The sequence below is a fragment of the Tupaia chinensis genome, unplaced genomic scaffold, assembly GCF_000334495.1.
Source record: "Tupaia chinensis unplaced genomic scaffold, TupChi_1.0 Scaffold000159_1, whole genome shotgun sequence".
In the NCBI taxonomy this organism is placed as follows: domain Eukaryota; kingdom Metazoa; phylum Chordata; class Mammalia; order Scandentia; family Tupaiidae; genus Tupaia; species Tupaia belangeri.
The window spans coordinates 7,553,969-7,565,502 of NW_006159630.1; the positions used below are offsets into that span (position 1 = coordinate 7,553,969).

The 11,534-nt window shown below is 55.8% G+C and overlaps 1 protein-coding gene across 1 annotated transcript in view; it reads left to right on the forward strand.

The window, feature by feature from the left end:
* The window catches only part of CD300LB (CD300 molecule like family member b), a 12,813-nt gene extending 2,872 nt beyond the window's left edge, over positions 1 to 9,941 (forward strand). Inside the window, exons 2-4 of the mRNA XM_006145941.2 lie at positions 6,199 to 6,528; positions 8,409 to 8,496; positions 9,094 to 9,941. Of these exons, the coding sequence (XP_006146003.1) occupies positions 6,199 to 6,528; positions 8,409 to 8,496; positions 9,094 to 9,259 (584 nt within the window). The 3' untranslated portion in view covers positions 9,260 to 9,941. The remainder of the gene's footprint in view (positions 1 to 6,198; positions 6,529 to 8,408; positions 8,497 to 9,093) is intronic.
* The last annotated feature ends 1,593 nt before the right edge of the window (positions 9,942 to 11,534 follow it).

The window sequence follows — 11,534 nt, forward strand, 5'->3', positions numbered from 1 at the left end:
AAAGAAAGAAAGAAAGAAAGAAAGAAAGAAAGAAAGAAAGAAAGAAAGAGAAAGAAAGAAAGAAAGAAAGAGAAAGAAGGAAAAGGAAAAAGTTGGGCTCCATACCACCCCCACCCAGGGAGAAGCCCAGTGCCACTCAAGATTTCTGTGTCTCTGGCTGGCACTCCCAGGCGTGCCTCTGGGGCCCACCCCAGCTGCCTTGCCACTTGCTATCAGCCCAGACGCAGAGCTCCGGCCCTTCTCTCGATTTTAAGGCCGGACTCACACAGAGGTTTTGCACGGGTGGCAAATTTTCTTCCAGGATCAGCCCAGAGGAGAACATGGACAGCTCAGATTCACAGAAATGAAGACTGAAATTTAAACCGCCTCATGCTTTCCAGACCCTTCAGCTCTGTGCCCTGGAGTTCTGCTCCAAGCTGATGGCTGCCCTGGCATCTGCACTCCATTGTCCCTCACACTGACACTGACACTGTCTATGGCTCCTTCTGTATAACCAGTGTACATCCGCCCCCCGCCCCATGTATTTCTTAAATGCACTCATCCCATTAGACAGCATTACAGTCAGATTAAATGACCAGGCCGAGGCTACCTGAACGTCTGTTTCAATGCAGCGGCGCCTCCCCCTGCGGTTGGCGATTGCAGGCAGATGCAATCTTTGTCAGACTCCTGCTTTTTACTGGAGCTGTACTATTTCTCTTTTCTTTCCTTCTTTTTTGACTTTTTCATTTGCTATGGGGGTGAGTATGCTTTGCTAGAGTGAGACAAAGAGTGAGAGAAAGAGAAAGTGAGAAATCACCCCCCGGGGGGAAGGCCAGTCCACAATCTCTTCTCCTCCATTCTCCTCTCAGGAGTTTGGGCACACACGCACTCACACCCAGTGTGTTTTTCAAGCAGCTGGGTCTGGGACTTGAACATGCAGGTGGCCATGTGGGATGCAACTGCCTTAACTACCACGCCAGGCTGGCCCTGTATTATTCTTCTTTCTTTCTTTTTTTTTTTTAAGAATTGTTTATTTCATTTTATTATTATTATATCTTAATTGGACTTGAGAGAGAGAAAAAGCAAAAGGGAAAATGAGAAAGCAAACTGCCGGGTCCGGGATTCAGACCGCAGTCGGCCACATGGGAGTCTAGCACCTCGACCACTGCTGGCTCCATGTTATTTTTCTTTTAAGACAAAAAAAATGGCCCTATCTGCTGAATCCTGCATTCGATTTTAATGTACAGCAGTTACCATCTTTTGGCAACCATGGTCATGGACCCCACTTTTATGTAAAACATTTTTTCCTTGATGTTTTATCAATTTTATCATTGTAAACATTTCAATACAATGGACATGTATGATTTAAAAAGTGAAAATTTCCCCATACAATGCAAACTCAATGCTAACCACTATTGAAAGTTTACAACATATTTTTAGATTTTTTTTTCTGAAGTACTTACTGTAAATAAAACCCACAGGAATGGGGGCCAGCAGGTGGTGTGGTGGTTCAAGGGGCTGGACTCCCACATGACCAACCGCAGCTTGAGTCCCAGACATGGCGGCTTAAAATTCACACCAGGTGCCTGTGCCTGTGTGCCCAAAATCCCAGGAGGAGAACAGAGAAGGGATTGTGGTGTGGCCATTCCCCCCGGGGGGTGATTTCTCACTTTCTCTCTCACTGCCTCTCTCTGGCAAATGCACATGCCTCATGGCAAAAACCTGGGAAAAAAAGAAAAGGAAAGAAAGAAAAAGAAAAACCACAGGAATGAACTCATAGACACTTTCTTAGGCAACCTTTTTAACCTAAGAATAATATACCCTGAGTACCTTTCCTAGCATGATCTGGAGATTAGTCTTTTTCATTCTAAGCACAGTCGGAGTAGACCGTAATTGACTAGCCCGACGCCCCACGAGCGGCGTTGAAGTCTGTCTCCCGTGTTCCGCACACAGGGCTGCGATCTACACTCTGCTCGGTTGTCTCCTGGTGTGGCAATGAAAGCCACAGGATGGAAATGATCGAGCCCAAGGTCATCATGGCTGGCTTCTTTTTTAAACATGCATCAAGTTTATTTTTATTTATTTATTTATTTTTTAATTATAAGAGGTTGAGTGCTTACCAGAGTGAGACGAGGGCGGGGGGAAGCACCCCGCAATGGGGCATGGTCCTGCTGCCATCTCCTCTGTTTCTCCATCCTGTTGGGATTTGCGGGCACTCATGCCCACGTGCTGAGCCTATTTCTCAAGCCACTAGGTCAGGGACCTGGACTGCGGCTGGCCACGTGGAATCTGACTCTCTTAACCACTAGGCCACAGAGCCGACCCACAAACACTAATTTATTGATACCAGGAGCCAGACGTTGGGCAAGACACCAGACCTGGGCGAGGGGGAAAGAGAGAGAGAGAAAAAAAAACCTAACAGAATATCTCTGCTCTTTGGGAGTGAGCATCCCAGTGAAGGAGACAGGAAAGGAGAGACAGCTAACGGTGCTAACTACCACGTGACACCCAGGCTCCTCCAAGGAGCAATGGGAGGGAGGAGCTGGGAACGGGGAATGAGACTTGGCAGAGGAGTCTGCCCTTGAAGAGGTGTCCAAGGTGACCAGGGGAAGGGTGGGCGCTACAGGAGACGTTTCTGATGGGGAGAAATATTCAGGCCTGGGAGGGCACATCAGGGTCGGGGGCGACAAAACAGACATGAGATGTGGTCTGTAGTGAGAAGGAGGTAGCATGGGACAGAGGCTCTGGATCCAGGCTGTAAGAGGACACGATGCCAAATTAAAGCACTTTCCAGCATTCCGAGGCAGAGAACGGCCGCAGGAGAGCCCTGAGGAGGTGCGGGCGCTCACAGAAGTGCAGCGAGAGGGAGGTGGGCAGGGTCTCGGTCCACACCGCAGGCAGCGATATGGGGAGAGGCTTGGGGGAGGGCCACTCCAGAGCTGGTGAAACCTCTCCAGGTGCTACTGCCACAGTCCATGTGCACGTGAGGTCCTGACCTGCCGGGACTGTCACTGACCGAGCATCCCTGGACGCCTGGGGTGTGACACACATCCGACTCATGCAACAGCCTTTGAGGCAGAAAGTAGCGTGGCCTGGGCCTAGAGGTGGCGTGGTGGCTAAGATGGCTGGATCCCTCATGGCCCACTGTGTGGTTCAAGTTCAGACCTGGCAGTCTGAGAACCATGCCAGGCATGTGTGCGTGCATGCCCGAAATCCTGAGAGGAGAATGGGGAGAAGGGACGGCAGCGGAGCTATCCTCTGGGGGCGTGATTTCTCGCTTTTTCTCTTTCTCTCTGTTTTTCTCTGGTGAGCAACAGCTCCCCTAGCCAAAACTAAAAACAAATAAGAAAAAGAAAAAAAAAAAATAGCGTGGCCGTTTTAGAAATAAGGAAGTGAGACAGAGAGGTTAAGCAACTTGCCCGGATTGCCCAACTAGCTCATGGAAGATATGTCTAAGCCCACACTCGCTGCTATGTCACCCTGTCCTCATGGACGACAGCGAGGACTAAAAGACTCCTTCAGGGAGAGTTGCTGACTGGTTACCGATCGGTTGTGGCAGATGGAGAGGAGGGCAGGGCCAGTGCAGACGCCCCGTTCCCTAGTTCGGCCCCACAGTGGCGTCTGTCGGCCTAAAAAGCAGAAAGCGGGTTCTGCAGATTCAACACCTTGTTAGCGTCCTACGGCCGCTGTGACCAATGACCACCTCCTCGGTGGCTGAGAACATCCCAAATTCATTCTCTCTCTGTCAGAGGATCAGAGATCTGAACCAGTCCTGCTGGCTAATCCCAAGGGGTCAGTGGACTGCGACCCTTCTGGAGGTTCCAGGAGAGAATCAGTTTCCTCACTTCTCCAGGGTCCGAGGCCTCAGCCTGTGGCCCCGTCCCCTATCTCCAAGGGCGGCAGTGTGCCTCTGCAGCTCCTTTTCCGACTCTGACACTAACTCTCCTTCAACCCTCTGTCACTTACGTCAGCCTCTGTGATACACAAGACCCCCGAGATAACCAGGAAAGCCCCCATCCCCAGATCCTTCGCTTTTTCTTCTGTGCCAGAGGGCGTGTGCATACGTGTGCATGAGAAAGCCAGCGAGAGGCAGCGATCCCCCAGCGATCCCCCAGGAAAAGGGTCATGCTGTAACCCTTTTCCTCCAAATCTCCCTCCTGCCAGGGTCCTGGGCACAAGGGCCTGGCATATTGCCTCTGGGGCTGGGATTCAAACTGCGGTCAGCCACGTGGGAGTGGCACCCTCTGCACAATGATTAGCCAGACCCTTAACTCACACCTGCGAAGGCCCTTTGGCCACGTAAGGTGCCATAGTTACAGATTCTGAGAGTGAAAAAGCAAGCCTGTTGGGGGGAGTGAGCATTTTTCTGCTGACCACCACTGTGTAAGCCAAAAATGTCTTGAAGGGATAGGCCCAAGGTGAGAGGAGGCGGCTCCTGTCTGGTGCTGCAGACCCTGGTCTGGGCTTGAGGCTCTGGGACCAGGAGACGGTCCAGAGAAGCTTGCGTTGTGATTCTTCTCCGTTACACATTTCTGTGTGATCGAGGAACAAGTCTGGCCAGCACTGCAGCCTAGTGGTTATGGGAGGGGATCCCACCTGGCTGTCTGAGGTTAGAATCCCAGCCCCAGAGGCTTGAAAAACACATCAGGTGCATGTGCATGGGTGTCCAAAATCCCAGAGGGATGGAGAAATGGAGAGAGGCCTGTGGAGTGACCGTGCTCCATGGCCGGGTGCTCTCTCTCCTGTGGAGGGACCGTGCTCCATGGCCGGGTGCTCTCTCTCCTGTGGAGTGACCGTGCTCCATGGCCGGGTGCTCTCTCTCCTGTGGAGTGACCGTGCTCCATGGCCGGGTGCTCTCTCTCCTGTGGAGTGACCGTGCTCCATGGCCGGGTGCTCTCTCTCCTGTGGAGTGACCGTGCTCCATGGCCGGGTGCTCTCTCTCCTGTGGAGTGACCGTGCTCCATGGCCGGGTGCTCTCTCTCCTGTGGAGTGACGGTGCTCCATGGCCGGGTGCTCTCTCTCCTGTGGAGTGACCGTGCTCCATGGCGGGGTGCTCTCTCTCCTGTGGAGTGACCGTGCTCCATGGCGGGGTGCTCTCACTCCTGTGGAGTGACCGTGCTCCATGGCCGGGTGCTCTCTCTCCTGTGGAGTGACCGTGCTCCATGGCCGGGTGCTCTCTCTACTGTGGAGTGACCGTGCTCCATGGCCGGGTGCTCTCTCTCTCTGGTGAGTGCAGATACTCTCTGGCAATTAAAAAAAAGTGAGAGAGAGAGAGCGAGGGAGGAAGGGAGGAAGGAAGAACGAAAGAAGGAGGAAAGAAACGTGTTTATTGCTGAGAGAGAGGCACCTCCGGACATTCACTGGAGTGGAGCAGCAGCCCCAAGGATCCCATCCAGCTTCCTCCCCACCCCCGCAGCTCCTCCCAGGCTTTGCTGCCTGTGCGCATAGACTCCCCTTAGGGAGGAAATAGGAGCTCGCCGCTCCGGCCAGGAGAGGCGGTGCGCTCGGTTGTGACTATTGGGTTTTGGGTGAAGATAACCGGAGGTAAATGGGCTGGAACTAAGGGGAGAAGTTTGGCAACGAATAGGGATTTGGGAGTCACCGGGATATAGGGTGGCATTGAAACCACAGAGACGGGACAATTCCTTCCTGGGGACACGTAAGGCCAGAGGAAGGCAGGAGAGAAAACCCAAGTCCCCCCTACTGGTCCCTGAGAGCTGGCTGCGGACATCCGTTAAAACACAGCCGTGTCTGTGCCATCACACTGACAGCCGATGTCAGCCGCGGCGGGCTGATTTACTGCAGAGGTTGGCAGGTGTTACAAACCAGAGCTTTTTCCCCAGGGTCCGGGTCGTAAATATTTACCAACACACCACTGGTTACGCCAGGATGGGGAGGGAGAGAAAGGGGATGCATTTGAGGCCTTGGAGACAGAGTTGCCAGAGAAGGAGGGGTTCAGGTGAGATCGGCACTGAGAGGGTGAGGACAGAGGTGACAGAAGTCAGGACTGTCATCTGTGGTCAGCAAGCCTAGGGAGACCAGGACCCAAGAGGCCTGAGCATTGTCCCTGAGGAAGCTTCGGGGGGCTGGACTGCAAGGAGGGGGATGTGAGGAGGCAAGTGCTCAGGGGTGGCTGAGAGGCTGGGGACCCTCGTGCAGCCCTGGCCACCGGCCTGGCTCAGGGCAGCAGGACCTCTTCCTTGGGATTCTGTTTTCCAGGCTGTTTCTCCATCGAAGGCCCAGGGTGTATGAAAGGCTCAGAGAAGGGGTCGGTGACTGTACAGTGTCGCTACGACGCAGGATGGGAGACCTACAAAAAGTGGTGGTGTCGAGGAGCCAGCTGGGAATGGTGCAGTATCCTTGTGCGAACCCAAGGCTCAGAGCAAGAGGAGAAGAGTGGCCGTGTGTCCATCAGGGACAACTGGAGAGCCCGCCAGTTCACGGTGACCATGGAGCTGCTCAGGCAGGACGACGCGGGCACGTACTGGTGTGGGATCCAGAAGTTCGGAACTGACCTTGGGGCACGGGTGAAAGTGATCGTTGAGCCCGGTAAGAACTTCCTTCCCCACTACGAGGCTGTGCTTTGCCCCCTTCCCCAAGGACGCCAGGGAAATGACTGTGAGCATAAGAGACAGACAGACAGGAAGGGGAGATCACAGCTCCAGCGGGTCTGGCTGGTGTTGGGGTGGGCACGGGCTGTGGACCCCTGGCTTTGGTGTCCCACAGCCCAGCTCTGCCCTCCCAGGGCTGGACCCTCTTGGCAGCCTCACGGTCTCTCACCTGAGCCCCAGGTTGGCCTCAGATGCCCACGAAAGGCCCTGGGCATCACTCAGGGAGTAGGCGGTCTTCTGGTATCCACACCCTGGACCTGGGGCAGCCTGGAGGATCCCAGCACTGGCTCCTGGAACATGGCCCGTCCAGGGCGGCCCCAGGCACTTCATGGCGCTGCCTGCTCTGGGTCCCCACCACCTCCTCTCCTGCTTCCTCTGGCCGCAGGTACCAGGTACATGAGCAGCTAGTAGGGAAGACCCGGGAGACCTGCGGACGGTGGACAGCCGTAGGTGCTTTAAAGAGGAAGGACAGCTTCCACCACTGAAGCAGTGGCAGGGACTCCTTGGGCTGCTCCGAAGGCCCTTCCGGGCCTTAGACCCTGCCCAGGAACTCCAGGTCTTCTTGCCTCAGTTGCTGGAGCCTGAGAAACGGCCCCTCTCAGGCCCACCCAGCATGCCCTCAGCCGCGTCCATGCAGGCCCGCTGGGTGGCCATGTGCAGACAGACAACGTGGCTTTAGGCTAAGCGCCTGTGTTGTTAGGGTTGGAGCCAAAGACGGACCCAGGGGCTGCAGCTGGGTGGAGTGGGCCTGGAAAGTCACCCAGGTGAGCTCCCAGACCCCCAAGTAGGGGAAGCTGAGAAGATCGCAGGGACAGGAAGGGGACAGATTAAGACATGCAACCGAGGGACAGAGGCTGAGGTATGGCCCATGTGAAGCTTTAGGGAGAAAGGCACTTAGGGGTTCTGGGGGGGACCCAAGGGGCCCGCCTGAAGGTTCTCAGCAGGGAGCCACCAAGCATGACCAGAGCCCAGACCTTGGAGCGAGCTGCCAGGCCAGGGCCGCAGCGAAAGGTGACTGGCAGGTTGGGGTCCCTCAGTGGGAGCTGGTCTCGGGAGGCCATGGCCCAACTACTTGCCAACATGGCCCACATAGCTTTTCTGAAGTTTTTGTTTTTTAAGTGTGTTGTAGGGCACACACCAGAGAGATGAGGGCTGGGGGAGCAGTGAGAAATCACCCCGGGAGGGGCGGCCATGCCACAATCCCTCCTCCTCCATTCTCCTCCTGGGATACGAACACACATACCCACATGCTGGTGTTGTTTTTCAAGCTGCCGCGTCCACGGCTTGAACAGTAGGGTCAGCCCCGTGGGCTCCAGTCACCCGAACCACTCTGCTACCAGCTGGCCCGTCATGAAGGCCTTGCACTCCTGCACCCGCTCGCTGCTGGGCCAGAATGTGCCCTCTCGTTCACCAGCCTCTGGTCCCCTCTCTCTCACTGCCCCTGGGAACTAGATGCGCCATTTCCAGAACCTTCTGTTCTTCAGCCTCATTCAGGCACCGCTCAATGGAAAGGACTAGGGATTTCCTAGCCCCCCAACCATGGGCCCACTTACAGGGCTGGGGAAGCGGTCCAGAAGGAGTGCTCTCCCTCCCCGGGGAAGCCGGTCCTCGCCGCAGCTTCCTTTTATCTCTCGCCATGCGAGGATGGAAAGCGTGACTGGGCTGAGCCTCAGAGGACTCCACGGGGCTTGGACAGGCTGTATCTGACGACACACTTCCTCGTCGGGAGCAGAGCAGGGCTGGAAGGGTGGGGGACACCGTGAGCGGCACGAACCCCCAGCTGTGTCCTGACCCGTGGCCGACTTTGCCCGTTTCTAGAGGGAAAAGCCACCACACCAAGGTCTCCTCCTGAACAGCTGGTCATGCCAACCACCAGCAGCGCGGTTACGTTGATGTCCTTCCAGCGGTGAGTGGCTGCGGTCCTCTCCCCGGCCCCACTGGGGCCCTCCTGTGGGGAAGTCAAGCCTGGGGCCCTCCTGCCTGTGCTCTGTCACCTGGCAGTTGGAGTCCAGGCCCAAGCCCACCCACTGCCCGACTCCTCCTCTCCGTCCTCACCTACTGCCTGCCCAGTGTAGCCTCCCTAGAAAGCCACTCTGCAGGTCTCTGTTCTAGAAGGATCGTCCCCCATCAGTCAGTCGATAAGAAAGCAGGGCGGATGCCAATTCCACAGCGAGAGACACAGAGCAGGGAGGGATGGCCCTCCCAGGACCAGCCTCAGCAGGGACAGAGGAAGGAAGACTACCTGTCAGGGCACTCCAGGGGCTCCCGTTGCGAAGGGAAGGCCCAGAAGGTGAAGCGAGGATGACGGGCCCAGGACAGAGCAGCAGTTACTGTCCAAGGAGCCCGTGGGGTTGAGCCCGGAGGAGGCTCACGGGGGGTGGGGGGGGTCTTCCGAGTGAGGGCCCAGGCCCAGGGTCACAGGTTTGCTGAGCTGGCATGGCCCGCACTGTTGGGGAGGGGAGTGGCGGGCTGGGCCAGGCTCTGACGGCATGTCCTTCTCTAGGACCCACTACGTGCTCCTGGTGTTTGTGAAGGTGCCCATCTTGCTCGTCCTGGTCGGCGCTGTCCTCTGGTTGAAGGGGTCTCGGAGGGTCCCCGAGAATCGATGGGAACAGCCCGTCTATATAAACTTGCACTCTGAAATTCTGACCAATGGCCCGGCCCCTTAGACGGGAGCCTTCCCCGGGGCCCCATTTCCAGAGATGCAGGACGTGGAGGAAGCACCCCGAGTTCACAGGGTGACTGGGTGACCTGGCGGCTGGAGCACCCTTCCTGTTCTGCAAAGCGTGGGACGCAGCCTGGGCCCTCCTGAGGTGTGACTGCCACCGAGTGCCAGCACCTTGCTGCAGTCTTCAGGCAGCAGGTGCCCTGTCCCCAGCCCACGGGGTCGGGGTCCTGTGGGAGCTGCAGGGACGGAGCCCAGACTTCAGAGCTGAGTCCCCACTCCTGGAGTAAGGCGTCCACCATGCCTGGGCGGAGCACGAGAGGAAGACAGCAAGGGGACCTGCCAGCCCCGGACTCCGACGTCCCTGAAACAGCTCAACATCCCCTTTGCTGAGCACCTTCTCTATATACATTTTTCATCTTTTTTCCTTGAGCTAGTCAAGTTGGGTTATGATGACTCAGGTTCATGAGATCTCTGGCGGACCCCTCCCTACACATGGGGGCAGGGTGCGTTCTGACACTGCAGTGAGTTCCTGGTTCTGGAGCAAGAGGCTGGATGTCCCCTGCCCAGGCAGGACGTGGTTCTGAGTCTGCAGGTGAGGGGAACCATGAGCCTCCTGGGCCCGGTGCTGGGCTCTTCCCTCCTTCCCCTTCCCCTGCCCTCCCCCTCCCCCTCCTCTTCCTCTCCTCCCCTCCTTCCTCCTCCTCTCTCCTCCCCCTCCCCCTCTTCCTGCTCCCCCTCCTTCCTTCTCTCCCTCTCTCCTTCCCCTTCCCTCTCACCTCCCCCTCTGTTCCTCCTCCACTCTTCCTCCTCCCTCTGGCTCCCCAAACTCCCTGCCCATTCACCTACCTCCTAGGGGCCGAGCTTCCTGGGGCCACAGCTGGGAGCCTGGCCTGCTCAACTCTCTTCAGCACAACTGCTGGGGGGTGTTTTCTGAAGACCCCCCCCTGGACTTTGAGAACTACCTCTGTGTGGGGAAAGGTGCTAACGAAAGCTGTCTCTGGGAGGCAATGGCCTCTCTTAAATGATATTGTGCAAATGATATTAATAAAAACTGTCTGAAGGAATTGATGTCTTAAAGGATGTTGCTTGCATAATCTCAATAATTAAAAAAGTCTGACGTGGGAACAGCAGGTGGCATCGTGGTTAAAGCGCTGAACTCCCACATGGCTGATCGTGGTTCAAATCCCAGACCTGGCAGCTTGCTTTCTCACTTTCCCTCTCCGTTGCTCTCTGGTCAATTAAAATAATAAATAAAAATGAAATCAATGGGACCGGCAGGTGGGGCAGTGGTTGAGGTGCTGGACTCCCACATGGCCAACCATGGTTCAAGTTCTGGCAGCTTGCTTTCTCACTTTCCCTTTCTCTGGTCAAATTAATAATAATAATAATAATAACAAATAAAAGTAAATAATTCTCTTAAAATTAAATAAGTAACTATTTTTTAATTGTCTGAGGGACAAGATGTCTTGGATGCCTCACCGCAGCAATGATGTCTCTGAATACGCTTCAGTTGGAGCGAGGAGAAACAGCTTGAGAAGGGCGCCCCTCCCACATGAACACACTTGTTACACGTGGACGTTTGAGTGTGACCCTTTGGAGGCCAGTGAGGACATGCCCACCTGCCCTTTACCTTGATGGTGGGCCAGTTCTCAGCCTCTAAGAGACATCAGGATGATGCTCAGTAGTCCCTCCTGGTCCCCAGGGGGGTTCCTGGAGCCTCCCCTCCCCTCTCGTCCTTGAGCCAAGGAGACACGGTCTCTGTTTTATTTAAACAAGTGCCAAAGGACAAGCGTGCTCACCATAGAGAGGCAGAGAGAGGGAGAAGCACCCCTAGCGGGGCATGGTCACCCGCAGTCCCTGTTCCTGCACCGCTCCATCCTGTCAGGGTCTGAGGCACACGCATGCACATGCCTGGCTTGTTATTCACGCTACCGGGCCTGAATCTGAACCACGGTTGGCCATGTGGGGTCCTGCTCCCTTACCCACTAGGCTACGAGCCTGGCCCTCTGATTTTGAACTTTGCTTAGGGCTCTGGCCAGCAATGGGCTTGGAAATCCCAAAGTGCCCAAAAGGAGAAAGTTGGCCAGACTAAGACCTTCTGAGTCACCCCATTGGGGACCAAGGCCCACGGCACCCTGACTACAGAAGCCTCAGTGAACATGAACTTCCCTGGGTCCAGCCTCCCCCAAATCCACCCACAACTCTGTGAGAGGAAGAGCCCCACTCAAACAGGTGAGGGGCCACTGGCTCTTGCCAACCTGTTGGCCATGGTTCCC